This window comes from Felis catus, chromosome A2 (assembly GCF_018350175.1).
Source record: "Felis catus isolate Fca126 chromosome A2, F.catus_Fca126_mat1.0, whole genome shotgun sequence".
Taxonomy (NCBI): Eukaryota; Metazoa; Chordata; class Mammalia; order Carnivora; family Felidae; genus Felis; species Felis catus.
In genome coordinates, this window is record NC_058369.1 from 8,338,826 (window position 1) to 8,363,126 (window position 24,301).

General features: G+C 54.1%; 1 protein-coding gene across 1 annotated transcript in view; it reads left to right on the forward strand.

The window, feature by feature from the left end:
* The window catches only part of SMARCA4 (SWI/SNF related, matrix associated, actin dependent regulator of chromatin, subfamily a, member 4), an 89,659-nt gene that overhangs the window by 59,435 nt on the left and 5,923 nt on the right, over positions 1-24,301 (forward strand). The window contains 8 exon segments of the mRNA XM_019817553.3: positions 541-557; positions 560-706; positions 3,077-3,240; positions 5,563-5,790; positions 6,051-6,149; positions 6,384-6,461; positions 7,135-7,353; positions 11,960-12,213. Coding sequence (XP_019673112.2) covers positions 541-557; positions 560-706; positions 3,077-3,240; positions 5,563-5,790; positions 6,051-6,149; positions 6,384-6,461; positions 7,135-7,353; positions 11,960-12,213 — 1,206 coding nt within the window.

Below are 24,301 nucleotides of genomic sequence, written 5' to 3' on the forward strand. Positions count from 1 at the left end.
GGGTGTCACAGAGTTGACTTCAGGTCCTGGCCCTGGCATATCCGCAGCCATGTCTCGCTGTCCCCCCGGCCTCAGTCTGCACAGCTGTAGACCAGGGGTTGTTGGCTGGAGTGAATGAGAAAAGCGGTTTTGGCCCTGAACCCTACACGGGGTGCGGTGTGGACACTCTCCAGTGTGAGCCTTTGCTCTTGGAGGTTCTCTCAAGGAATGGGGAGGAGGCCTAGCTTCCTGCTGTCCCAGCACGATTGCCGATCACGTCTCTTCTCATTCTTAAAAGTGTCTGAGTTGGACGACAGTCACGTGCTCACCCTTGATCAAGTCTGGCCTGAGCATATTTTAGTTGGGTTGAAAGGACTTTGCGGAAACTCCACAGGGGTGAGTGGGTCTGCCTAGGAAGCCACTTCTGTGCCCATGATCGTGATGACCAGCCTGCCTAGGCGCTCAGGTCAGCCTGAAGATGGGAGCCGTCTCCTGTGCCTGTCTGCAAAGCACCGCTGTTAACATTATGTGCGTTCTTTCCCCGCTCCCTCCGCTCCCCAGGCTGGACCTGTACCGCGCCTCGGGAAGTTTGAGCTTCTTGATAGGATTCTTCCCAAACTCCGTGCCACCAACCACAAAGTGCTGCTGTTCTGTCAGATGACCTCCCTCATGACGATCATGGAAGATTATTTTGCGTATCGCGGCTTTAAATACCTCAGGCTCGACGGTAAGTGTGACCAAGAGAGACGCTTTTTGAGGGGACTCATTATCTGCAGCTGCCAAAGCTTCTGGCTGGTACCCCGTCCCTTACAAGGCAGAGCAGGGCCTGGAGCTTGGGTCTAGCGTCAAGAGTGAGCCTACCACGTTCAGTGGTGCAGGCCTGTGGGACTGGTTGGTCGAGGAGGTTGGCCAGCCTGGGTCTGACACCCCGTTCTCCCGAACATGAGGCTCCTGCTCTGCGCACTACACATCTGGGTCCGGTGTTCACGGGGTTTTATGCAACAGCCGTGTTTTGGTTAGAAGCAGCAGAAATCCGTATCCCGTGGGCACGAGGAAGAAGTATTCAGGGGTTATGCTTGCTTCGGTACGGCTGGACCCACGTGTCTAGAAGATACCGATGAGCTTTTCTCAGGCTCTTGGCTCCACTGTCCTCCATCTTGGCTTCCTGCTCAGGCATCCTGTCCAGGCTCCCCTGATGCTCTTGCAGCAAAGTCCTCGATGGTCCCCAACAAAGGGTGCAGCCCATCTTTTCCCTCAGAGGTCCAGGGGCTGGCTCTCATTAGGTTGTTGTGAGCCACATGCCCCTCTCTCCAGTGCCACGTGGTTGTAGAGCTGTCACTGGTCAGGCCTGGAGCCCATGCCGGAACTACGTGCACTGAGAGTAGCAGGCGAGGGAGAGCGGGAAGCTGGGGATGCAGGAGGACAGCAAGTTCTTCTGGGAACAGTGCTTGTCTGAGACCCTTGTGCTCTCATGGCCTTTATCCCAGCCCACGGGAGCTCCTGAGGGGGGGTGGGTGCTCAGTGAGATGGTGACAGCATGCTGGACGTGTGGTCTGACGCCTGTCAGGTGGCCAGGAAGGCCCCGGTCTCTGTGCGACTGCGGGAGCACTCGGACTCCTGAGAAAGGTGAGCTTGGGGAGCCGCTGGGTGGAACACGGTCAGGGAGGTTGCTTCTTTCCCACAGCTTCTCGGAGCTTTTATTGAAGCTCGTTGCCAGGTGCACCTGCCTGACAGGACGCCCCAAACTTCTGGGCCTTCATTTTGTCTATTGCCGTGCAGCTGGTGGAACTGTGGTTTCACAGACCACAGACCTGTGGTCGCTGGCTGGTCGCCCGTCGGTCTCTGCCCTCCCCGCCCCCACGCACGGCCTGCCTTTCACACCTGTCATGCCTTCCTTCAGTCTGGTCTTGGGAGTTCCGTCCAGGGCCACCTTTACGAACACAAATGACAGCATGTCTCCCTGTGCCCCTGACAACAGGACAGCCCGGCCTCTCCAGCCGCCTCACTTGTCCTTCACGGGCCAGGCCTTTGTGAACCCTGGTCCCTGTCTGTGTCACTAAGTCAACCCTCAGAGGAGGGGCTGTAGGTAGAGATCATATTCCCACCCGCCACGGCATCTGTTCATTTGCTCCTTTTCTTTCCTTCCCTGTGGTGAGGAGGGGACTTTTGTCTGTCGGCCACAACTGCACAGTACCCACGTGGTCATGGGCAGAAGCTCTGGCAAAGAACAGATAAGAGTTGGGGGCTCAGCAACACGTTGTGAGATGGAGTCTTCCACCGTCAGCGGTGAGAGTGAAGGTGCCGGGGGGGCCCTTCTGCCGTGGGGCCTGCCCCGTCCCTGCTCCAGGCCTTGCCTGTTTCCCCGGAAAAGGGCAGCTGGGGGCACGTCTGGAGCCCAGGCTCCTGTGGGCATCGGGCCTCCATGCTATGTGTCGTGATGTGTAGGTAAGCAGCTAGAAGCACTGAATGTTCATTTCATCACCAAAAATGACTCCTGATTTTGCCACGGGCACCTTGGCTCTGAGCTGGCAGCAGGCCAAGCAATTTCGGTGCCCCTGTGCTATTCATGGTGCTGAGGATCGTGTCTTGGCTGGTCACACCTGAGTCCCTATGGCTCCGTGAAGAGGCAAAGCCATTCCCGCCTGGAGGGAAGAAGCCCTGTCATGAGGCACCTGTGTGCTTGCCTGTAGCAGGTTCTCCTTGTGAACAGAGAAGCCCCTTGTAGCGAGATCGAGGCAGGCGCTGGCCCTCTGGTCAGTCACCTGTTCCAGGCTCTGTGCTTTGGCACCCACCTGGTTCAGCGCTCATACTGGGCTCATTTTACTCCCAGGTGACACAGCAACCCATTGGTGCTCACTTTCATCTCCCCAGGTGGGAGGAGTGGCATTCGCTAGTGTCCCCGTAAACCCGAACCTCTCGCTAATCGCACTGATGCATATGTGTTGAGCAATTACTGCGCTGGCCCAGGAGGCCTCTGGGGGACGTGCGCAGGCACTATCCCTGCGCTCCAAAGCAGGTGTCTCCCCTGTCTCCTCTCCATCACCCCCCTTCCCCGCGTGGTCGCCCCTGCTGACCCCATTCTCCCCGTGCCCTGCAGGAACGACGAAAGCGGAGGACCGGGGCATGCTGCTGAAAACCTTCAACGAGCCGGGCTCCGAGTACTTCATCTTCCTGCTCAGCACGCGGGCCGGGGGGCTCGGGCTGAACCTCCAGTCAGCTGACACTGTGATCATTTTCGACAGTGACTGGAACCCTCACCAGGTACGAGTGGGCTAGCGCCCCGGCAGGGAGGGGACTCGAGGCCTCACGGAGACCCTGCTTGCCGCGAGTGGCTGCGGCCCCCACAGCTCCTGAGGCTTTTTTACAGAAACTCAGAGGGTATTTTTCTCTGTTTCTCAAAACATAGAATTTCTTTGATTTTGGAAAAAACGTACTCCATTGCAGTTAAAAAAAAGATCCTGAACTTTTGGAAATACGTAAAGAAAGCAGAAAATAAACCCAATCTTAACAGCTGTCGGTAATTGCTGCTTTTTTTTAGTGATGCAAGCCTTCCAGGCTGCGTTCTGTGTGAACTCTCACACAGTTGTGCTCTTAAAAACATTTGGGGCCTAGGTCTATGCTGCTGCTCTTCTTTCTTTTTTTTTTTTTAATTTTTTTAACGTTTATTTATTTTTGAGAGACAGAACATGAATGGGGGAGGAGCAGAGAGAGAGAGAGAGAGAGAGAGAGAGACACACACACACACACACACACAGAATCCAAAACAGGCTCCAGGCTCTGAGCTGTCAGCACAGAGCCTGACGCGGGGCTCGAACCCACGGACCGTGAGATCACAACCTGAGCTGAAGCTGGATGCTTAACTGACTGAGCCGCCCAGGCGCCCCTCTTCTTTCTTATCCATATGCCCTCTACAGGGCGCCACGACACCAGCTACAGAGAAACGGGGTGTTACAGATAACAGCAGTTTTTAAGTTTTCCCAATGTTTCATTATAAAAGTGATCATTTTTTAATGCAAATATCAATAACGCAAAATAACAGTCCTTTTTTCCCCCTCCCACCAGTCTCAGCATATGCCAACATGTACCCGTATGCACACAGGCACGTTCGGGTTTTGACACAAAACACAGCACGTTCTAGCATGTGCTTTAGCAGCTGGTGTATTCTCCTCTCGGTGCGAGCACACTGGGAGGCCACACAGCCGTGTGCTCAGCTGCCAGGTGTCCGGCCATATGGTGGCCCTGAGACTTTACTCAGACCGCACTTGGCAGGTGTCTGGGTTTTGTTTCTCAGCGTGACCACTTAGGGAGCCCTGTTGTCCCTCTCTTGGAGTATTTGTATGAGGACTCACTGGCCAGTCCACCCTCAGTGGTGGGATTGCTTGGCCCGTGGCCATGATCTCTTTATCTTCTATTCACTTGTGCCACAGTGGCCTCCAGAAGGCTGCCCTAGGTTTCTCCGCCCCCCCCCTCCCCCCCAGGGTATGAGCGTGTCCTTCCCCACAGCCTAGGGGCACTAGTCAGCAGTGTGGGAATTCTAGCCCATCTGATGGGCCGATGCTCTGGTTGGTTACTAGCGACCCTTTCTACCATCAGCCTGGGGCATACTTCTCACCAAGACCTCAGCGACCAGCCAATTTCCTGAGAAGTGGTTGGGGGGTGTGCTGCCCCATCAGCAGGCATATAGTGGGCAGAGGTCCCCCTGGAGCCCTGTCCTCTGCCACACTAGGGGCATCAGAAGCCACTAAACTTCCTACAGGGCCTAGGGCACATGATCCAGTGCTTACCCTGCTGGGAAGCATACTGGCCGAGCCAGGGGCATTCCTGTCTGCCCCACCCCCCACCCCCGGGCCAGGCGTGGCCTCCATCAACCCCATGGGGTATGATTCTTGACCGTAGGCCCACATCCCTCTGGCCCAGATGCAGGACTTCACGGGAACCCTCCTGATTTGGGGCTGGGGGTGATGATAGAGAAGTGTTGGCAGCCATGGCTACCACTTGATCAGAGCTTCACTGTGCGTCACGCTCTGGGCTGAGCGCCCAGTGCCATTTAGCTCCTCTCCCCACACGACAGCCAGGAGAAGGGCCCGTGTCAGCAGAGTGAGTCCTGAGGCTCATAGAGGTGGGGCCTCGGCCTGAGCTGCACATAAGGGAAGTAACAGGGCCCGCAGCCAAACCAGGCACTGCCAAGATGCTGTCCTGCTTCGGTCATGTCCTGTGCGTGGTGTCCTTAATGCATACGGCCACACCATGCACGGGGCCCTCCCAGGGTAGGTGAGGGGTCCTACATGAGCTGCTTGGGAACATGACCATCTAGGACTTGTCCTCCAATTGGCACCTTCCACCTGAAGACCCGTAGAGTCCCGGTAAGGTGGGTAGGGGTGATCCCGGGGTGACGTCATCCCGGCGCAGTCTGCAGGTTGCGTTCCTGGGCTCCCAGCTCAAGAAGCTGCTGGTTGGGACAGGCAGGCAGGAGGAGGCAGGCACACGAGAACCGGAAAGTCTTTCCTGGTGGCGCCGCGAGGTTGACTTCCTCTTAAAACGGCATAGAGCTGGATGGGGACTGACCCGCGTCTCTTCCTCTAGGACCTGCAAGCCCAGGACCGCGCCCACCGCATCGGGCAGCAGAACGAGGTGCGAGTGCTCCGTCTCTGCACGGTCAACAGCGTGGAGGAGAAGATTCTGGCCGCAGCCAAATACAAGCTCAATGTCGACCAGAAGGTGATCCAGGCCGGCATGTTTGACCAGAAGTCCTCCAGCCATGAGAGGCGCGCCTTCCTGCAGGCCATCCTGGAACACGAGGAGCAGGACGAGGTGAGGGCAGCGCCGGCCCCGACCCCCTCCCCGGCGTGAGTGGTGGACGCATGAGCGGCTTTCATTTTTGTTTTTTTACCTTTTTTGCACTCTTTTTTTTTTTTTTTTTTTTGCATCCCTTTGGAGTAAAGGGAGTGTGGGCTGAAAGGAAAGAGGATGAGTACTTGCTTTTTCTTTGAAGTGGTTTTTTTTTTCTAAACTACTGGTGAAAGGCGCCGGATTGACAGCCCTGGAGCCTGAAGTCCTCTATTTATCCACAGAGCAGACACTGCAGCACGGGCAGCGGCAGTGCCAGCTTCGCCCACACTGCCCCTCCGCCAGCGGGCGTCAACCCCGACCTGGAGGAGCCACCTCTAAAGGTGAGAGGGGTAGTTCAGTCTCCACGCCCATCCGGTCCTCGGCTTCCCGGCTGAGACGGCCAGCAAGGGCCCTGACCCCACGGAGCGTGCGTGTGCGTGTGCGTGTGTGCCTCTCGCTGCCGCGTGGGTCCCCATCCACCGCAGCCGGACCGGGACCGCCAGCTCGTTGCCCGTGGCCTGCCGCCGCCCAGCCCGGTCTCTCCGCACCCGAACTAAATGTGTGCCACCTTCTAGGAAGAAGACGAGGTGCCCGACGACGAGACGGTGAACCAGATGATTGCCCGGCACGAGGAGGAGTTTGACCTGTTCATGGTAAGCACCGCGCGGAGGCAGAGGCACTGTTCCCGCCTCACGGGCTCACAGGGTGCCCTGCGGCTTCACGCGCCCCACCCTGTCAACACGAGATCGAGCAAAACGTCTCGGTGACGGTGGTGTCCCCTGCGGGTAACAGAGCCAGGGGCATTTCACGGAGTGGCCGCACACTGCCTCCTAAGTGACCCATTTTTCTTCTGTGGCTTCCAAGGAGTGTGGCAGCAGTGGTGGTGCGCGCACACACACACACGCGCGCGTGCGCGCACACACACAGGGTCCCCTTTGGATCCTCAGTACTGCAGAATGCGTGTCCTTTGCCCTTGAGGCTCCCTTTCAGAGGGAGTTGACACTGTCCCAGGCCAGTGGTCAGTCACAGATGCTCCTGAGCCCTGGGTAGAGAGCACTGGTCAGCATGGAATCAGAATGTGGGCCCTCAGCCTCTCTTCTGCCGTCTGTTCTGGAATTTTCTGCCTCAAGCCGGAGCTCCTAGCAAGGGTCTACTATCAACACCGGGCCGGCCTGGCCGTTGCAAACTCCAGAGCCTCTGTTGAGCTGCCTTGTAGCATCTATGTCAGGCAGAGAGGCCTCCCCTTGCCACGTGCCCTTTGTATGTGCGCAGCTCTCCTCATGCTCACGCCTCTCTCCCTCTGCCCCCTTGCCCCGCGTCCTCCAGCGCATGGACCTGGACCGCAGGCGCGAGGAGGCCCGAAACCCCAAGCGGAAGCCGCGTCTGATGGAGGAGGATGAGCTCCCCTCGTGGATCATCAAGGACGATGCCGAGGTAGAGCGTCTGACCTGCGAGGAGGAAGAGGAGAAAATGTTTGGCCGAGGCTCCCGCCACCGCAAGGAGGTAGACTACAGCGACTCGCTGACCGAGAAGCAGTGGCTCAAGGTACATGCTGGAGAGGGCCAGTTGGCGACGGGGTCAGGGGAGCAGAGGCTAGCTGCTGTACCGTGGGCCTCATCCAGCACCCGAGTGGGCTCCCTTCCGGCCCCTCTTGGTGTTCATTAGTGACAGTGATACCTCTGGTGTGGGGTCAGCTCGTTCGGTTCCTCCAGACCCACACAGGAGAGAGCGCCCACGTGGCCCCGAGGCAGCTCGGGACTCACCACTAGGTGTAACTGGCCTCGGCTCTGCGTGGTCTTCCGGGGTCACTCCCCTGTCAGTGGGAAAGGCAGCGACGAGTTAGTGATCAAAATGCCCTGCCACACGGTAGGGAGTGCCAGCCGGGATCAGACAACCTCACTTTGGGCACTTTGCCTCCCAGAGCTGGACTCCTCACCCGGCTGTGGTGGGGGGAGGAAGCAGGTCCCTACCCAGGCTCAGCATCGCAGCTGCTCACAAGTGACACGGTCATGGTTTTCAGCAGATGCGCCTGGGTCCCTGGCAGCAGCAGGTGTAGGTGGCTGAGTCGGGGCCTCAGGGGTCTGGTCGGCCCACTGTGCCAGCACAGGTGGCAACGGAGTTGTGGTCACAGGTCAGGCCTTTCCCCAGGCTCGGGGCTCTGAGTGCAGAAGTGATGGCTGGGAATCCGGCCATGGAGTTTGACAAAAATGTCCATGGAGCAACACTTTCCAGGAAAGCAGGTGGGGGCGTTCAGGTTGCCTTGTTGATTGGCACACCCCGGGATAAATGATACTGCCTTCCCAAGTCTCCAGTTGCACTCCCTGGGGTTCCTCCCGATTAACTATGGGCCCCAGTGGTTCCTCAGTGCATGAGGTCCAGCAGCCCTGGTCCCATCCAAGAAGCTCAGAACCACCCAGACTAGTGAGCTTGCCCGCTGAGCTGTGCTCAAGAGGGGACCACTGAAACATGCTGGGGAACCAGGCGACCCTCGGGTGGGGCAGGTGGCTTGTCCTGCTCCTCACCCTTCAGCCCCGAGCTCCAGGGACAAGAAGAGAACCCCAGTTGATGGAGCATAGGCCCAAACACAGACCTGTACGACTCCCATGGTCGTACACTCCAACAGTTGAGACACGGGTGCCCTTTAAAAAACAGTTGCCCGTGGGCTAGTATCATTTTTTTTAACGTTTGTTTATTCTTGAGAGACAGACAGGGTGTGAGTGGGGGAGGGGCAGAAAGAGGGCGACCCAGAATCCGAAGCAGGCTCCAGGCTTTGAGCTGCCAGCACAGAGCCCGACGTGGGGCTCAAACTACAAACTGTGAGATCATGACCTGAGCCAAAATCAGATGCTTAACCGACTGAGCCACCCAGGCGCCCCTATCGATTCACTTCTTTTTTTTTTAATGTTTATTTTTGAAAGAGAGAGACAGAGACAGAGCATGAGTGGGGGAGGGGCAGAGACAGAGAGGAAGACACAGAATCCGAAGCAGGCTCCAGGCTCTGAGCTGTTAACACAGAGCCTGACATAGGGCTCGAAGTCATGGACTGTGAGATCGTGACCTGAGCCGAAGTCAGACACTTAACCGACTGAGCCACCCAGGAGCCCCTTTTTTTGTTTTCTTAAAAATAGAATTTATATGCCACTAAGCTCACTTAAGTTGTACAGTTCAGCAGTTTTAGTGTATTCCGAGTTGTGCAGTGGTCACCACAGGTCAGCTTAAGAACATTCTTGTCACCTCAGAAAGAAACCCCATCCTCTTCAGCTACCCTTCTGTCCCCTCTATTCCCACTAGCTCTTGCCCTGGACGTTTTGTATAAATGGAGCAATGTGCTATCCTTTGGCGTCTGGCTTCTTCCAGCAGGCAGACTCTTTCCAAGGTTTATCCATGCGGTAGCAAGTATCATTCCTTTCCAAGGCCGAGCAGCATTCTGTTGGATGGGTAGGCCACACGGTGGTGATGTCTCTGTTCGTGCAGACACTTGGCCTGTTTCCACCCCTTGGCTATCGTGAACAACGCTGCTGTGAACGTTGGTGGACAAGACTTTGTGAGGAAACACGTTGTGATTTCTCTCACATAGAGATCTAGAAATAGAATCGCTGAGTCAGATGGTCTTTTGAGGAGCTGTCAGACTGTTTTCCAAAGCGGCTGCGCCGTTTTGCTTTCCCACCGGCAGCAGGTGACAGATCCAGTTTCTGCATAACCCTACCTATATTTGTCACCTGCCCTTTGATCGCAGTCATTCTGGTGGTTATGAAGTGGTAACTTCATTGTGGTCTTTATTTGCATTTTCTTGGTGCCCAGTGGGGTAGGATATCTCCTGATGTGCTTGTGGGCCATTTGCGGATCTTCCTCAAAGGTCATTTCATCAGATGTATGGTTTGCAGGTATTTTTTCCTATTCTGCGGTTTATTGTTTCACTCTCTCGATGGCGTCCTTTGAAGCACAAACGTTTTTAATTCTGACGACGTCCAGCGTATCTATTTTTCTCCCGCTTGTGCTGCGGTGTGGTGTCTGAGAGTCCGCTGAGAAATGCAGGAGCACAAAGATTCACCCCCGTGTTTTATTTCAAAGGGTTTTAGAATTTCAGCTTTTACACATGGGCCCATGGCCCTTTCCGAGCAGTTCTTGTTCAGGGTGTGAGTTAGGGATCCGACTCCATTCTTTTACAAGTGGACAGCCAATTGTTCTGGCCCCATTTGTTGAGAAGGTGATGCTTTCTCTACAAAGCGTGTGCCTTTTTGTATGTCATACCCGTTAAGAATTTGCATTAATAAAACAAAAAACGAAACACATTTGCCCAAAACAAGTACTCTCTTTTCTTAGTGCTGGCCCTTTAACTGGCCTCGCTTTTCTGGCAGCCGCTCTGGTGCCACATGTACCAAAACTCTTCAGAATGTTGCTGGCACGTGCCCTTCTGACCTGCGTGTCCGGGCCTCAGGACCAGAGACCCTAGTCTCGCGTCCCTAGGGTGGCTGCGACAGTGACCACAAACTGGGTCACTTAAAACTACAGCAGTGTATTCTCTGACGGTTCTGGAGGCGTAGAGACTGAAGTCAAGGTGTCAGTAAGACCCTTTTTCCGCTGAAGGTTCTAGGGGAGGCCCCTTCCTTGCCACCTCCAGCTTGCTGTGGCTCCTTGGCCTGTGGCCCCATCGTTCCAGTCCACCGCCATCTTCCGTGGCCTCTCCCCCGTGTGTCTTTGTGTCCTTTCCTGTCTCTCTCAGGGACATTCTCATTGGAGCTGTGGGCCCACCCTGACACAGGATGATTTCATTCTGCTCTTTAAGTAATTACATCTTTAAACGTCCTATTTCAACATAAGATCACGTTCTGAAGTTGGACACGGACACGAACTTCGGGAAACACTGTTCCACCCTCTGCACCCACCCTGGGCTCCCAGGACACGCCCTCCCCCGTGCCAACCTTGCAGTGGCTCCTGCCTGCCACGCGCTCTTCCAGCCGTTCCTTTGGCCTGGATGCCTTACCCACCCCCTCCCTTCAGATCTCAGCCTGGTGCTACCTCCTCGGAGGTGCGCCCTTGACCCCCGACCTGGGCACGTCTGCCCCACCATCAGAGCACCACTCACCCTCCTTCTTGGCAATCGACACGCTTTGTGCCACGCTTGCAAGATAGTTGTCTGCTTACGCTCTCCCCTCTGTGAGGGGTTTTTTCCCTGCTGTGTCCTCAGCTTATGGCCCTGTGTCCTGCTCACGGTCACAGCTGACACATGTGAGGGGACGACCAGCACATCCCTGTGAGTCCCGCCCCCACTCCCTTTCCTGATTCCGGACTCCCCTGGAAACGTGGCTTCTTACTTCTTTACTTGCAGGGATAAAACATGCAAGTTGGTTATTACCTTTGAGAAGTATGAAGTTGGTATTGTTTGAAAATTAATATTGTTCAGATACAGCCTCTTCTCAGCACTTCCACTTCCACGAATCCATGTATAAGCCACACAGCTGTCAGTCGTGGCATTGGTTACACTGGCACCCCTCCCCCAAACGGAAACCACCTAAATGCCCAAGAACAGGGGATGTTTAAATGATGGTGTGTCGTACAATGGAATACTAAGCAGACATTCAAAATTACGTTGCAGAAAAACGGCAGGAAATACACCCGGGATATAGTAAGGAAAAACATGAGTCCCGTTGTGGTACGTGGATGTGACCGTAGCTCTGTCCCCAGTCCCGCACGTGTTTGTGGGAAGGGCCGGGAGCATCCTGAAGGCGGCTGGCAACGCTGGCTGCACGCAACGTGAATGTACCTGATGCCAGTGAACCGCACGCTTAAAAATAGTTACAGCGGTCAGTTTTCTGTTCTGTATGTTTGGCCAGATTTTGAGAAAAATGCAGAGGGTCTAGTGCAGAAGTATGAATAGTGTCACTGTGGGTGGAGGGATTCCAGGGTTCAAGTCTTCAGTCTCCATTCAGTGAGGATATGCCTCTAATTGCTAAAGAAATGCGACTGTCTGTTTGTTAAGGACAGGCGGGCGCCGGGGCACACGGAGGCACACAGGCCTGCCTGGTCCCCCGGGGCCCGTCGAGAGCCCCTGTGAGCGTCCCGCCCAGCTGTGCCCCGCGGGTCTGCGCCGCGGCCTTTGCCTGTCGACCTCGGTGCTGGCTGTCCTATTTTACCACTATTGACCCTGAAGGCCATCGAGGAGGGCACGCTGGAGGAGATCGAAGAGGAGGTCCGGCAGAAGAAATCCTCTCGGAAGCGCAAGCGGGACGGTGACGCCGGCTCCTCCACCCCGACCACCAGCACCCGCAGCCGCGACAAGGACGATGACAGCAAGAAGCAGAAGAAGCGCGGGCGGCCACCCGCCGAGAAGCTCTCCCCCAACCCTCCCAACCTCACCAAGAAGATGAAGAAGATCGTGGATGCCGTGATCAAGTACAAAGACAGGTAAGTCGGGGAGCATGGCGGGCGGGCGTTGGGGGTCCTCGGAGGTGCCTCCAAGCCGGTCGTCGGGTCAGTCCCTCCACGAGCACTGGCTGCCTGTCCTTGTCCCGGGACCCTGCCCTCCTGAAACATACTGTCTGCAAGAGGAAAGCGCACAGTGTCAGCTGTGGTGACAGGAAGAGAGAGCGTGGTGGGGAGGTAGAGACAGGGTGCTCTTTTCAGGGAAGGTGACATTTGAGGGCAGCCCTGAGGAAGGGAGGTCTGGGATGAGTGCTCCAACAGAGGCGAGAGCCGGTGGAGAGGCCTCAAGAGGCCAGGGGTGAGCGAGGTGGAGAGGCAGGGGTCTGTGCTGTGATGGGCGCCGATCGCACGGATGGCAGACGGTGGCGAGGAGGCCCGCGGGGCGAGAGCACAGAACAGGCAGCTTTCTTTCTCTAGACTTTCCACCGTCTCCCCACACTTGTGTGACCAGCAAGCCTGGTTTTCGTTCTGGCCCCCTTGGTCTGGGCCGTCACGGGTGGCTGCACGTTGAGAAGACAGACCGGGTTCCACTCGAGGAACACACACACACCAGATTCGAGACTGCGGCGGATCCACTTGTGGATCACAAGTACCATATAAATAGCAAAATAACGTCCTCCCAGGCCCTTCAAGGGAACAGGTGCACATTCTGCCAGCTCGAGGCAGGTCGTGTGGACTGACAAGAGGTGGCTACGGGTGCGAGGCCTGCGCCTTGCTCAGGACTCGGGTTGTTCTGCTCCCCTTTCTGGTCCATACCGGCCAGTACGGCTGTTCCAGTAACGGGAAGGTTGTCCAGCTTGACTTTATAGTAACACTTGGCACTCAGTCATTAAGCAAAGTAAGGATAAGCTGTAATCTGTAGGAGGGAAAAGTGTCAGGGTGTAAGCTGTCAGCATATCATTTGGAGAGGCTCTTACCAAGTGTGAAATTTTGGGGGGGGGTGGTGATTATAATACCCAAACAAAAGATACAAATTGCTTTTCAGAAAAGAATCTTTTAGGGGCTCCTGGGTGGCTCCGTCAGTTAAGCGTCCGACTCTTGATTTTGGCTCAGGTCATGATGTCCTATTTCGTGCGCTCAAGGTCCGCATTGGGCTTTGCACTGTCAGCGTGGAGCCTGCTTGAGATTCTCTCTCTCCCTCTCTCACTGCCCCTCTCCTGCTGGTGTGCACACACACGCTCTCCCTTAAAGTAAGTAAGATAAACTTTAAATAATAAAAATAAAAAAGAATCCTTTATTATTAAGAGGAACAAATGGCTGAGAAAGGCCTATTGAAGTTCAGCCACTCATTCTCAAAACATAGCTGCGGTATTGAGAAGAAAATGCTGAGCTAATTTGCAGACTTCACGTTTGAGGCAAATGCCACACAAAAAACGTAGAAGACTCACAATTATTTAAAATACAGAATATGCAGGGGTCACCTGGGCTCATTTGGTTGAGTGTCCACCTCTTGATTTCGGCTCGGGTCATGATCCCAGGGTCGTGGGATCCAGCCCCACGATAAAACATGGAGTGTGCAAAAATCCAGTGAAAATTATAGACCCCAGTGTTTTCTTCCCGATGATCTTCTTGGGAGGGAGTCTTAAAATTGTCAAAATGAAGAAGACCCTTGAAGGTTAGGGGGCAAGGATGGACTTCTGAAAAAGTCCTGCTGATCTTTTGGATATGCAAATGGAGAAGATGAACTTTGACCCTGCCCCACACTTTACCCGTATGTTAACTTGAAATGGATACCAGACGTAAATGTGAAAGGTAAAACAGTTCTCGAGGAAGGCGTGGATGAACATCTTCCTGGCCTCGACGTAGGCGTAGACTTCCTGAACGGACACAGGCACTGGTGTCCGTAGAAGACTCATAAATTCGGCTTCACTGAAATTAAGAACATTGGTTCATCCGAGGACGCCCTCGCAAAGTCAGTGGATGCTCCCTCAGGCTGAAATCTTAAAATGGGCAAAAGTCACAGACGGACTCCTGGAAGAAGACATCCCAGTGACCCGTCAGCGTGTGAAGAGGTGGTCGGGATCAGTGCACAATGTCAAGGTAGCACCTGGGAAAACCAGAGGCACTTCTTTCTGTAGGCTCACCGGAATGGCCAGAACTGCGTCAAGAGCTGGCAAGGACGTGGAGCAGTTGTACCTCACGTGCCGCTTACGGGGGTGGATGGCGCTTTGGCCGTAAACCTTCTCACCCAGAGATCGTTGAGCCACGCGTGTCACCAAAAGACACATACAAGCACGTGTGCGTAGCAGCCTGGATTGTGACCGCCTCAAACAAAACAGCCTGGTGTCCATCCGTAGGAAAATTATCTCAGTGGTGGCCTAATCAAAGAGCAGAATTCCAAAAACCACCGGACAGACAGTCTGACGCTCCCTGGGAGAATCTTCTAGTCATTTTGTTTGAGTGAAAGAAGCCAGACACCGGTACCTACTGTATGCTTCCAGTTATGGGAGGTTCAGAAGCTGACCCATGGTGATGGGTATCGAACAGTGGTTACATGAAGACGTGAAAACGTTCCGCATTCAAGATAGGTGCGCTTTCCTGTATTGTGTCACGCCTCGGTTTAAAAGAAAAAAAAAAGATACTTGGAAGCGGCCAAAAACGTGTCCATTTTTTTAGTCATCCTGTGACCTTCTGAGCATCATTCTTCGTTGTGTATCATGTGAGAAAAGAGGAAGTGGTTCCCCCGGCGGCTGCAAACAGTTGTCTTTCCACATCTGCAAGAGTTTTCTTGCACGTGCAAGATTGAGTGATTAGTCAACCATTACACTAAACCTGGCCCTGAGGGCTCAGTGATCCCTTGTTGAGACTGTTCTCTTGCAGGCGGCTGAGATCCTGGTGGGGACTCCGGGATCCAGTTTGATGAAAGGCCCCAGCTCTGGAATCCCAGAGCTGCACTCCCAGCCGACCTGATACCCGCGTGGCAGGCCGCCCCGGTGGAGGCCTTGGTGCGGGGTTCACATTTAACCCCGCGTCTTCCCGCAGCAGATGGCGTCACAGGACTGGGAAGAGACGTGGCGGAGTTGCGAGTGAAACGGTGCACATGGTGGGTAAAGGAATCCTCCCCGTGCTGACATTGAGAAACCTTTCGTTCGCGATTGGAGCACGTCCATCCGCCTGCTGCTTTGCTGTGTCACACAGAAGATCAAGCAGGGCACGTAGACTCGGGAAAATAGTCTCATTTTCCTGCTGAAAAAGTTACCTCCTCGCAAATACTTTCAAAGATGATGTTTGGGTAAAAGGCTGACCTGTTTAATGGATGTTTTTGACGTTCATTAACACAGAGTTTGAAACCCTGGGGAAAACAACAGTATGGTTTCCCCCCCCCCCCCCCGTTGAGACAACTGGGTGAGAAGTGAGACCACCCTCACCCCGGACACCAGCCGCGGAGCTCAGGGATCCAGGACCACCCTGAGGCTGGCCAACTCTCTAGGCGGACCCTGAACTCTCAAAGCTGTTAAACTCACAGTTTCAGTTTGTTACAGTGAAAGGACAAAGATCGACATGGGGCCAGAGTCCCAGAGAGTTCTGTGTGCGGGTTTTCCAGCCACCCTCTCCCCCGAGAGTGGCTGACAGCAGCCTTCTCCTGGCGGCATCAGGAGACAAGACACGCAGGGCGCTGCCAGCCAAGGAACCCTTCACGTCTAGAGTTTTCATTGGAACTTGTTCACAGAGACACGGCTGACCACCCATGTGACTGGCCTCAGGCTCCAGGCCCTCTGTGGTTTGCGCTGACACCACACGACCCATCGCCACTACCCTAAGTTGCATTCTTAGACTCTCTGGGCCCGAGGACCCCAGGTAGACAAAGGCAGCCCATCAGGCAGGACATCTCAAGGGCTGAGAGTTCACCTCCCAGGAGCCTAGTGCAAAAACCAGGCCTCTCTTCGGACCAGGTGAAATTCTTAGGGCATGCCTGTCAGGCACCTGGAAGGTTCTGAGGGACCAGCTACTGTGCCACACCAAAGAGAACGAGAATGGGATAAATTTGGAAGTAGCCTAACACACGCTTTCTTGTCTCAGACTGCCGACATAACTCCTTTCCAGAAGGGACCACGAAAGATTTGTGTTAAAAATTATTTTTTATTTATTTTTTTAATTTTTTTTTACTTTCCAGAACTTTTTAATTAGCTAAATTCTATACTTGAGTTAAACACGAAGCCTGAGGACAGAACGAATCGTTAACAGCTTGGTTCCTCCCGGACACCAAAGAATAATTACAGGACGTTGTCAGCCTTTGGGTTTGCCGTGTGCCGAGTCTGCCTCGGCGGGCAGGAGGCCCTGGTGCTGCGGTTTCCCCCCCAGCGCCTGTGGGAGCCGGGGCCGCGTCTCCACGCAGCCATGCGATGGCAGCGGTTCCTCTGCACCTCTGCTGCTGTGTGTGAGCAGGGTCGCCCTTCTGTTCGTTGGCGTCACTCCAGATGTTGCTTTTGATTACGTACTTCGAGATCTCCCCCAGGTGTATTTAAACACCAGTGTAATCACATTTGACACTACCTTTGTGCTTCTGCCCTCATCTACCAAAGGTAACCTCCTGATCGAGAAACTTTCGGTCCCTTCGCACCTGTTCCCACTGGGGCTGCCACACCCATCCCTCCCAAGGCCCCTGTGTCCAGTGTGGCCTGAAGAGGTGTGCCACAGAAGCAGAGCCTGAGGATACATAGGGGCCTGCACCTCTTCCAGGGGAAGAGGAAGAAAAGAGTGTCCTAGGCAAAGGGGACAGGGGACAGCATACGCAGGGGTCCTGAGGCCAAGGGCATGGGCATCCTATGTCCAGAGGAAGGCAAGGGAGCTATAATGGGCCACTCCCATGTTCAGGACCCCACAAGGTCCCTTCTCCTTGGTGCTTGGAAATCTCAAACTGCATCAGGGAACCCTGTAATTAACAGCCAGAATTGGAACCAGAATTAAGAAAGTAAGTTGGAGGGGCACCCGCGTGGCTCAGTCTGTTGAGCGTCCAACTTCAGCTCAGGTCATGATCTCAAGGTTTGTGAGTTTGAGCCCCGCGTCAGGCTCACTGCTGTCAGCACAGGACCTGCTTCAGATCCTCTATCCCATCTCTCTCTACCTCCTCACCTGTGCTGTCTCTCTCTCAAAAATAAACAAATGTTAAAAAAAGAAAGAAAGAAAGTTGGAGGTAGGGGTTTTCGCTCTAAAATCCAAACAAACTGGGTGGCTCAGTTTGTTGAGCGTTCGACTTCGGCTCAGGTCATGATCTCGCGGTTTTGCGAGTTTGAGCCCCCTCATCAGGCTCCGTGCTGACAGTTCAGAGTCTGGAGCCTGCTTCAGATTCTGTGTCTCTCTCTCTTTCTGCCCCCCTCCCCAGTCACGCTGTCTCTTTCTTTCAGAAATAATAAAAACATTAAAAAATGTTTGCAAAAAATAAGATCAAATAAGGCACAGGTTCCCGGTCAGGTTGGGACCTTGTCGTGGGGCTCTGTGTGCTGCCAGTTGATGTCTCCATCCCTTAATCCTTCAGAGGACATCAGCAGAAGCGAGCCAGGGTATCTGGGCACTGTCTCCAAATGCCGGTCAGCAGGTGTGTGCTCTGGAGTGTATACTTGGTGCCTCGGGGGAGGTTTTAGAGAACTCCATCTGCCGGAAGGAGCCATTTAAGCAGGCAGGCTCCAGAGGACCCTCCATAGAACCTGTGCTCCCCACGGGGGTTTTGAGCTTGACCTTTACCAGCGATAGGGCAGAGTCACAGCTGCTGTAAAGATCACATGCCGAGCAGCGGAGGTGTCAGCGCCAGGTTTCCTGAACTTGACCGTACTGATGTCACAGAAGAGAACATCTTTGTTCTTAGGAGATCCTTGCAAGTTACTCACGATGGCTCAGAAAGATGGTGCATGTGTAGAGGCTCCCCCGGCTGAACCTCCCATGGCTGAACCCCGCTGAGCAGCCCCTCTGGGCCCCCTTCCCCCTCTACCCTGCCAAGAGGCAGCAACCCTAAACGGGCCAGAGGGCTTGAAGGTCACAGAGATCTGGGTTCCTCCTCCATGTCCACGTCTCCATTTCCGAGTCCGCAGCACAGAAGGAGAATCCCCTCAATAGGATTATAGAGACCCCGAGTGAGACGTCGCGGGCCAGGCATGCTGCCCATAGACCAGCCCCAGATCCATGTCAATGGTGAAGGGCCCCGGCCAGAGCCGGGGCAGCAGCCTCAGCCTGGGCCTGGCAGCCACTGCCCAAAACCTGCTGTCACGTTCCCCGTGCCCTCGCAGGAGCCCTGCACCTCCCTGATTAGGATCAAAGAGAAGACGGCTTTCGGAGTTGAAAGGTTTGTACCTTTGATTTGCAAGAAAAACGGGCAGTGTAACAAGCCCCAGGGAACGTTGCCCCCCCCCCCCCCCCACCGAGCGTCCCCCCAGGAGAGGTAACTGCAGGTGGCAGCAAGCCCCTCAGGATAGTCTCCTTGTGGCAGAAGAGAGGGTAGCAGACAGACAGCCTTTTGTCTGGAGTCCAAGCTCAGAATGGGTGTGTTCCAGGAGAAGCCAGCCCTCTGCCTGTGGGTCCAAGTCTGGGGTCAGCACTTCTATCTGGCCCCCAGCCCAGAGCCTGTCGTGAGAAACGCTGAGGTGAGATGTCTTCCGAAAAGTACTGATCCCCATCCTCAGGGCCCCGGCCAGGCTGAGTGGAGGCCCAGGCCAGGCTGCGGGCCCAGTTGGGGCTCTAAGCCATGGGAGGATTAGCCCAGGCAGCCTTGCCGTGTTGTGCTGAGTCTGCCCCGTGCACTTGCACCTGCCCCGTTTGTCATCCTGCCGATTCCATCTGAGGCTTCACTCCCTGCTAGTGAGTGGTCAGAAATGGAGCACACCAAAGAAAAGACAACAGCGCAGCTGTCTTAGAAGGGTCTTAAAACTAGAACTACAGGGGCGCCTGGGTGGCTCAGTCGGTTAAACGTCTGACTCTTGATGTCAGCTCCGGCCATGATCTCTCAACAGTGAGATCAAGCCCCAAGTCAAGCTCTGTGCTGAGCACGGAGTCTGCTAGGAATTCTCTCTCTCTCTGTCTCTGTCCCTACGTGGCTCACGTGTGCGCACGCATACATCCGTCTCTCTCTCTCTCTGAAAATAAACTTTAAAAAAAAAAAAAAAGTAGAGAGGCGCCTGGGTGGCTCAGTTGGTTAAGTGTCTGACTCTTCGTATTGGCTCAGGTCATGATCTTAGTTTGTGGGATCGAGCCCCACGTCAGGCTCCACTCTGACAGTGTGGAGCCTGCTTGGGATCCTCTCTCTCCCTCCCCGCCCCTCCCCCACGTGCGCACACACCACTCTCTCTCGGCACAAATAAACATTAAAATATTTTTTTAAAAAAACTAGAATTACATATAAGCTCAAAAAAGGACAGGTACACTGGACTCCAGAAATAAGTAGATCGGGGTGAACCAGTCCCACCCTCTGCTTCCCTCAGAATCCCGTGTCAGATCCTTCTTTCTTTTTTTTCTTTTTTCTTTTTTTTTTAAGTTTATCAGAGCAAGCTGAGGAAGAGCAGAGAGAGGGAGCGAGGGAGAATCCCAGGAAGGCTCCACACTGTCAGTATGGAGCCTGATGTGGGGCCTGTGTGAGATCCTTCTAAAGTGCTCATGCATTTCAGCAATGTGCTCCTTCTCTATGCAGGGAAAACAATAAAGAAATGGTCTTGGGGAGCCTGGGTGGCTCAGTCGGTTAAGCAGCTGACTTCAGCTCAGGTCACGATCTCGCGGTTTATGAGTCTGAGCCCCGCGTCCAGCTCCTTGCAGACAGCTCAGAGCCTGGAGCCCATTCTGTGTCCTCCCCTGCTTGCGCTCTGTCTCTCTCTGTCTCTTAAAAATGAATAAGTGTTAAAAAAAAAAAATTAAAAACATGAGATAACAGGTTTCGTCGAACTATATTGAGACGTGTGCCCCCAGGTATGTCGTTGGCTCATTTGAAACTGTGAGCTCATCAGACACTTAATCAGCATCATAACCTACAGCCAGTCTTGGCCTTGGCACGTGCACCCTGAAATAAAGCTACCCCCGGTTCTGGCTACTGGGAGAGCACGGAGGGCACAGGACCGATGGCCTGTAGACCATTGTTCTCAGTGAACTCGTTGCTGAACATCAGTTCCTTTCGTTGGTGTTGGAATCAGAATCACTTGTGTGCCACGCGGCCCTAAGACCCAATGCTGAGATTACCCTTTCGGGGGGGTACACGTGGCAGGTGGAGGCTCTTCATAAATTTTTGTAGTGTGGCAACAGACTGAACCTAGAAAGCGACTCTACTGATCAAGTAAATGAATACGTTCAAATCATTCCACTTTCAAATTTTGTTTATGGAATACCTTTTTTTCCCTTAATGTTTACTTATTTATTTTGAAAGAGAGATCGAATTCCATGCAGGCTTCTCCACCCCATGCAGGCTCAACACAGAGCCCAATATGGGGCTCAGTCTGAAGAACCGTGAGATACGACCTGAGCCAAAACCAAAAGTCAGACGTTTAACCGACTGAGTCACCCAGGCATCCCTGGGAATACCTTCTGAATTGTCTACAATTCAGAATACCCATGAATTGTCAACAGCTATAAATCAGTTCTGATTTTTTTTTAATTAAGAAAAAACTTACTAAGGTGTATATACTGTGAGAGAAAGAACACTCACGAGCTGGGAAGGGGCAGAGAGAGAGAGAATCCCAAGCAGTCCCCGAGCTGTCTGCGCAGAGCCCAACGTGGGCCTTGAACTCATGAACTGGGAGACCATGGCCTGAGCCAGAAGCAAGAGTCGGACGCTCAAACAACAGTCACCCAGATGCCCCTCCCTGCAGCTGAATCAGTTTTGCAACACCTGAGCTCCTCTCATCCAGGACCTTGTAGGCTCGGTTAACTGATGGAGGGTCCAAGGAGAACATGGTCCCGGGGCTTAAAGATGTCACAGGAAAATGGTCTGAACTCGACTCTGGGAAGGCAAGCAGGGCTGAGGGACAGAGAGGGAGTACTTCCTGGCAGATCAGGACCACTTCTATACTGGACTAGAAGGATCTACCTTGGGTACCACCTTTGGTTGATTGCTTGTGAAGTCTGGCCCACCAGCTGTATGTGTATCACCTGTGAATTAGGAATGCTATTTTTAGATGATTTGGGAAATTTCAAAGAATATTATTCCATGGCATATAATTCTATGAAATTCAAATTTCATCATTCATAACGCAAGTGGTGGTGGGACACAGCCAAAGCTCACTTTTCTGCATGTTGTCTGTGGCCACTTTCATGTAACAGTGGCAGGAACTGAGTAGTTGTGACAGAGACGGCATGGCCCACAAAACCTAAAAGATTTATACCCAGTGGGTGGGTTGCAGAAAAAGTTTGCTGACCCACGATTTCGAGCAGCGTATGGGAAAGGGTGGGAGAAGTCCCCGACTTAGTCCGGGCGGGGTGTGTGCCCAAGCCCTACCTGCCACCAGCTCTCAAAGCCTCTCTGGTGTTTCAGTCTGTTAGGGATATGGGTGGATGATGTCTTTGATGCAGAGAGGTCGCGGTTCTATCCTTTTGGGGGGCAGTGGGGTTCCCGGTAGTTGGTGCCAGTCTTTTCCAGAACAGGGCGGTATATAGATGACCGTGCGGTGTTGGGGCGACAAAACACTCTTATTCCGAGCTGACCTTCGTCATAGCCGAGTTTGAACCCTGCTCCTTGGCCCTGAGGCTTTCACCCCAGTCTGTTTCTTTTATTCGGCTAACATTGAGTTCCTGCTGTGTACCAGGCTTCGTTCCAGGTGCCAGAGATAGAGCAGCAAATAAAACGGCGAGGTCACTGCCCTCATGGCCCGTGTTCTAGTTCAGTGAGGACACAGACACACAGGATCTGGTAGGGTGGAATGGCCACTGCTCCAGGTGACTGGCTTCATCTCTAATTCTGTAAAAGGGTTGAATTGTCCGGCGCGCCTGGGCGGCTCAGTCAGTTAAGCGTCTGACTCTTGGTTCGGCTCAGGTCATGATCTTGCAGTTCTGAGTTCGAGCCACACATCGGGCTCTGTGTTGACAGTGCAGAGCCTGCTTGGGATTCTCTCTCTCCCCCTCTCTCTGCCCCTCCCCTGCTCAATCTCTCTGTCTCTGTCAAAATAAATAAACTTTAAAAAAAAAAAAAGAAGGAAAGAAAGAAAAACATTGAATTGTCAGCGTTTCTCGAAGAAGACGCAATACCCGTGTGACAGGGCAAGAGAAACACCAAGTGCAAAAGGAAGTATTGGTAAGTCGGAATTTGATTGAAAGTTAGGTCCATTCACCAAAAGACACCATCAAGAGAATGAGAAGACACGCCACAGACTGGAAAAGGTGTTTGCGGTGAACCTGTCCAGCAAAGGCCGCTCTGGGGGAGGAGAAAGACGTGAACAGGCAGTGCCGGAGAGAGGTTGCCGGTGACCATTCCGCCAGTGAAAGGGTGCCCGGCCTCACTGCCCGTCAAGGGACCGTGAGTTAAAACCACAGGGAGATACCGGTTCACAGCCGGGTTGTAGAAGAGCCACGCCGAGGAGGGCTGACCGTGAGCGCAGCAGACAGGATGACAACAGCCCATCTGCTGCCGAAAAAGGCAGCGGGGGCCCCGTCCCCCGACCCGTATCTGCTGAAGCTGCACGCCCCCTACCCTGCTGTCAGGCACTTCCGGCTCCAGGCGTGTTCCCCAAAGAAGTGCAAGGCAGACACTCGGGCGTGAGTGTCTGCAGCCACCTGCTTCATGATACCCGGAACCGCCACCACCCAGGTCCCGGCCAGCAGCACATAGACAGGCGGACCGTGTGGCACGTGCCAGAGGGACAAATCTGACAGCGATGAGGGAGGCGGCCAGAACTGGGAGCTTACCATGCGAGATCCCGTAACAGCAAGTTCAAGAAGAGGTCAAGCCCACCCAGGTCCCAAGGGTCTGGCAGCCTGGCACACCTGAAGATCTGTGTCTCTGTCTTCCGTCTCCATCATTCTTTTCCTTCTTTTCTTTTTTTTTTTTTTTTTTTTAAGTTTATTTATTTTGGGAGGGAGAGTGGGGGAGGGGTGGAGAGAGAGAATCCAAGCAGGCTCCGCGCTGCCAGCACAGAGCCCCATGCAGGATTCGAGCCCACGAACTGCGAGATCATGACCCGAGCTGAAGTCAGAGTCGGATGCTTAAACGACTGAGCCACCCAGGCGCCCCTCCGTCATTCTTTTTTATGACACTATGTGAGGGGACCTGGGTGCGGGTCAGAGAACTGAGGGCTGCAGCTGGGTCTCCCTGGGAGCGGTGGCTTTGATGATTCTGAGGAGGTGGAGAGAAAGACGCTGATGTTAGAGGCCACGGACAGCCCACACTGGAGGGACAAGCTGCCACCAGAAGGACTTTGGGTTTTATGCTCGGGGAGGTAGGCAGCTGTGACTTGTCTACCTCTAATGCAGACGTGAGGAAGGCTCTTGGCCCCAAGCCTGCCGCCGCAGTCATGGTGGCAGGGCAGGAGTCTCCAGAGGACTCCTGAGGATAAAAAATGACATCTCGGGGCTTTGTGGATTTCCAAAAGGTCTTTGCTATTCGAGAGAGGGTGGCTTTAAAAGTCCCCCATCGTCCTGGTGCGCTGTCCCTCTGTCACATGCTCCCAATCCCAGGCCATCCGCACTCAGAGCTCACTGCACCAAGAAACGTTAGGCAGGGTGGCCAAGCGGACCTTTATCCTCAGTGACGCCATTATTCTAGAGGTTTGTAAGACGGCCTCGTTGCTCGCTGTCCTTTCCTTTCTCCAGCAATTTCTTAGCCCAGCGGAGGAGAGAGGGTTTTATTACAAAACTTTTTTGCACTGTATTCCAGCGCTAGAGTCCTGCTTCGTGAGCTCCTTCGAGGGCCACGCGCGTGCCAAGGCTCAGCCACCATCCTGGATGCCACCAGTGAGCACGTGTGGCCGACGGAGCCCAGGCCTCACGCCCCGTGCGGCACACTCTCCACACCCAGTAGCGCGCTGCAGAGTGAATCTTGCGGGTCAACTGGCATCTCTAAAAAGTGAAATGGAGAAAACCTCAGTCTGTCTCACTGAGGAAGGGAGTCCCTTATGCGAGAGAAATGCCGTTAGTGTGTCTGACCGTTCTGTCAGCATGAGAAGGAGGA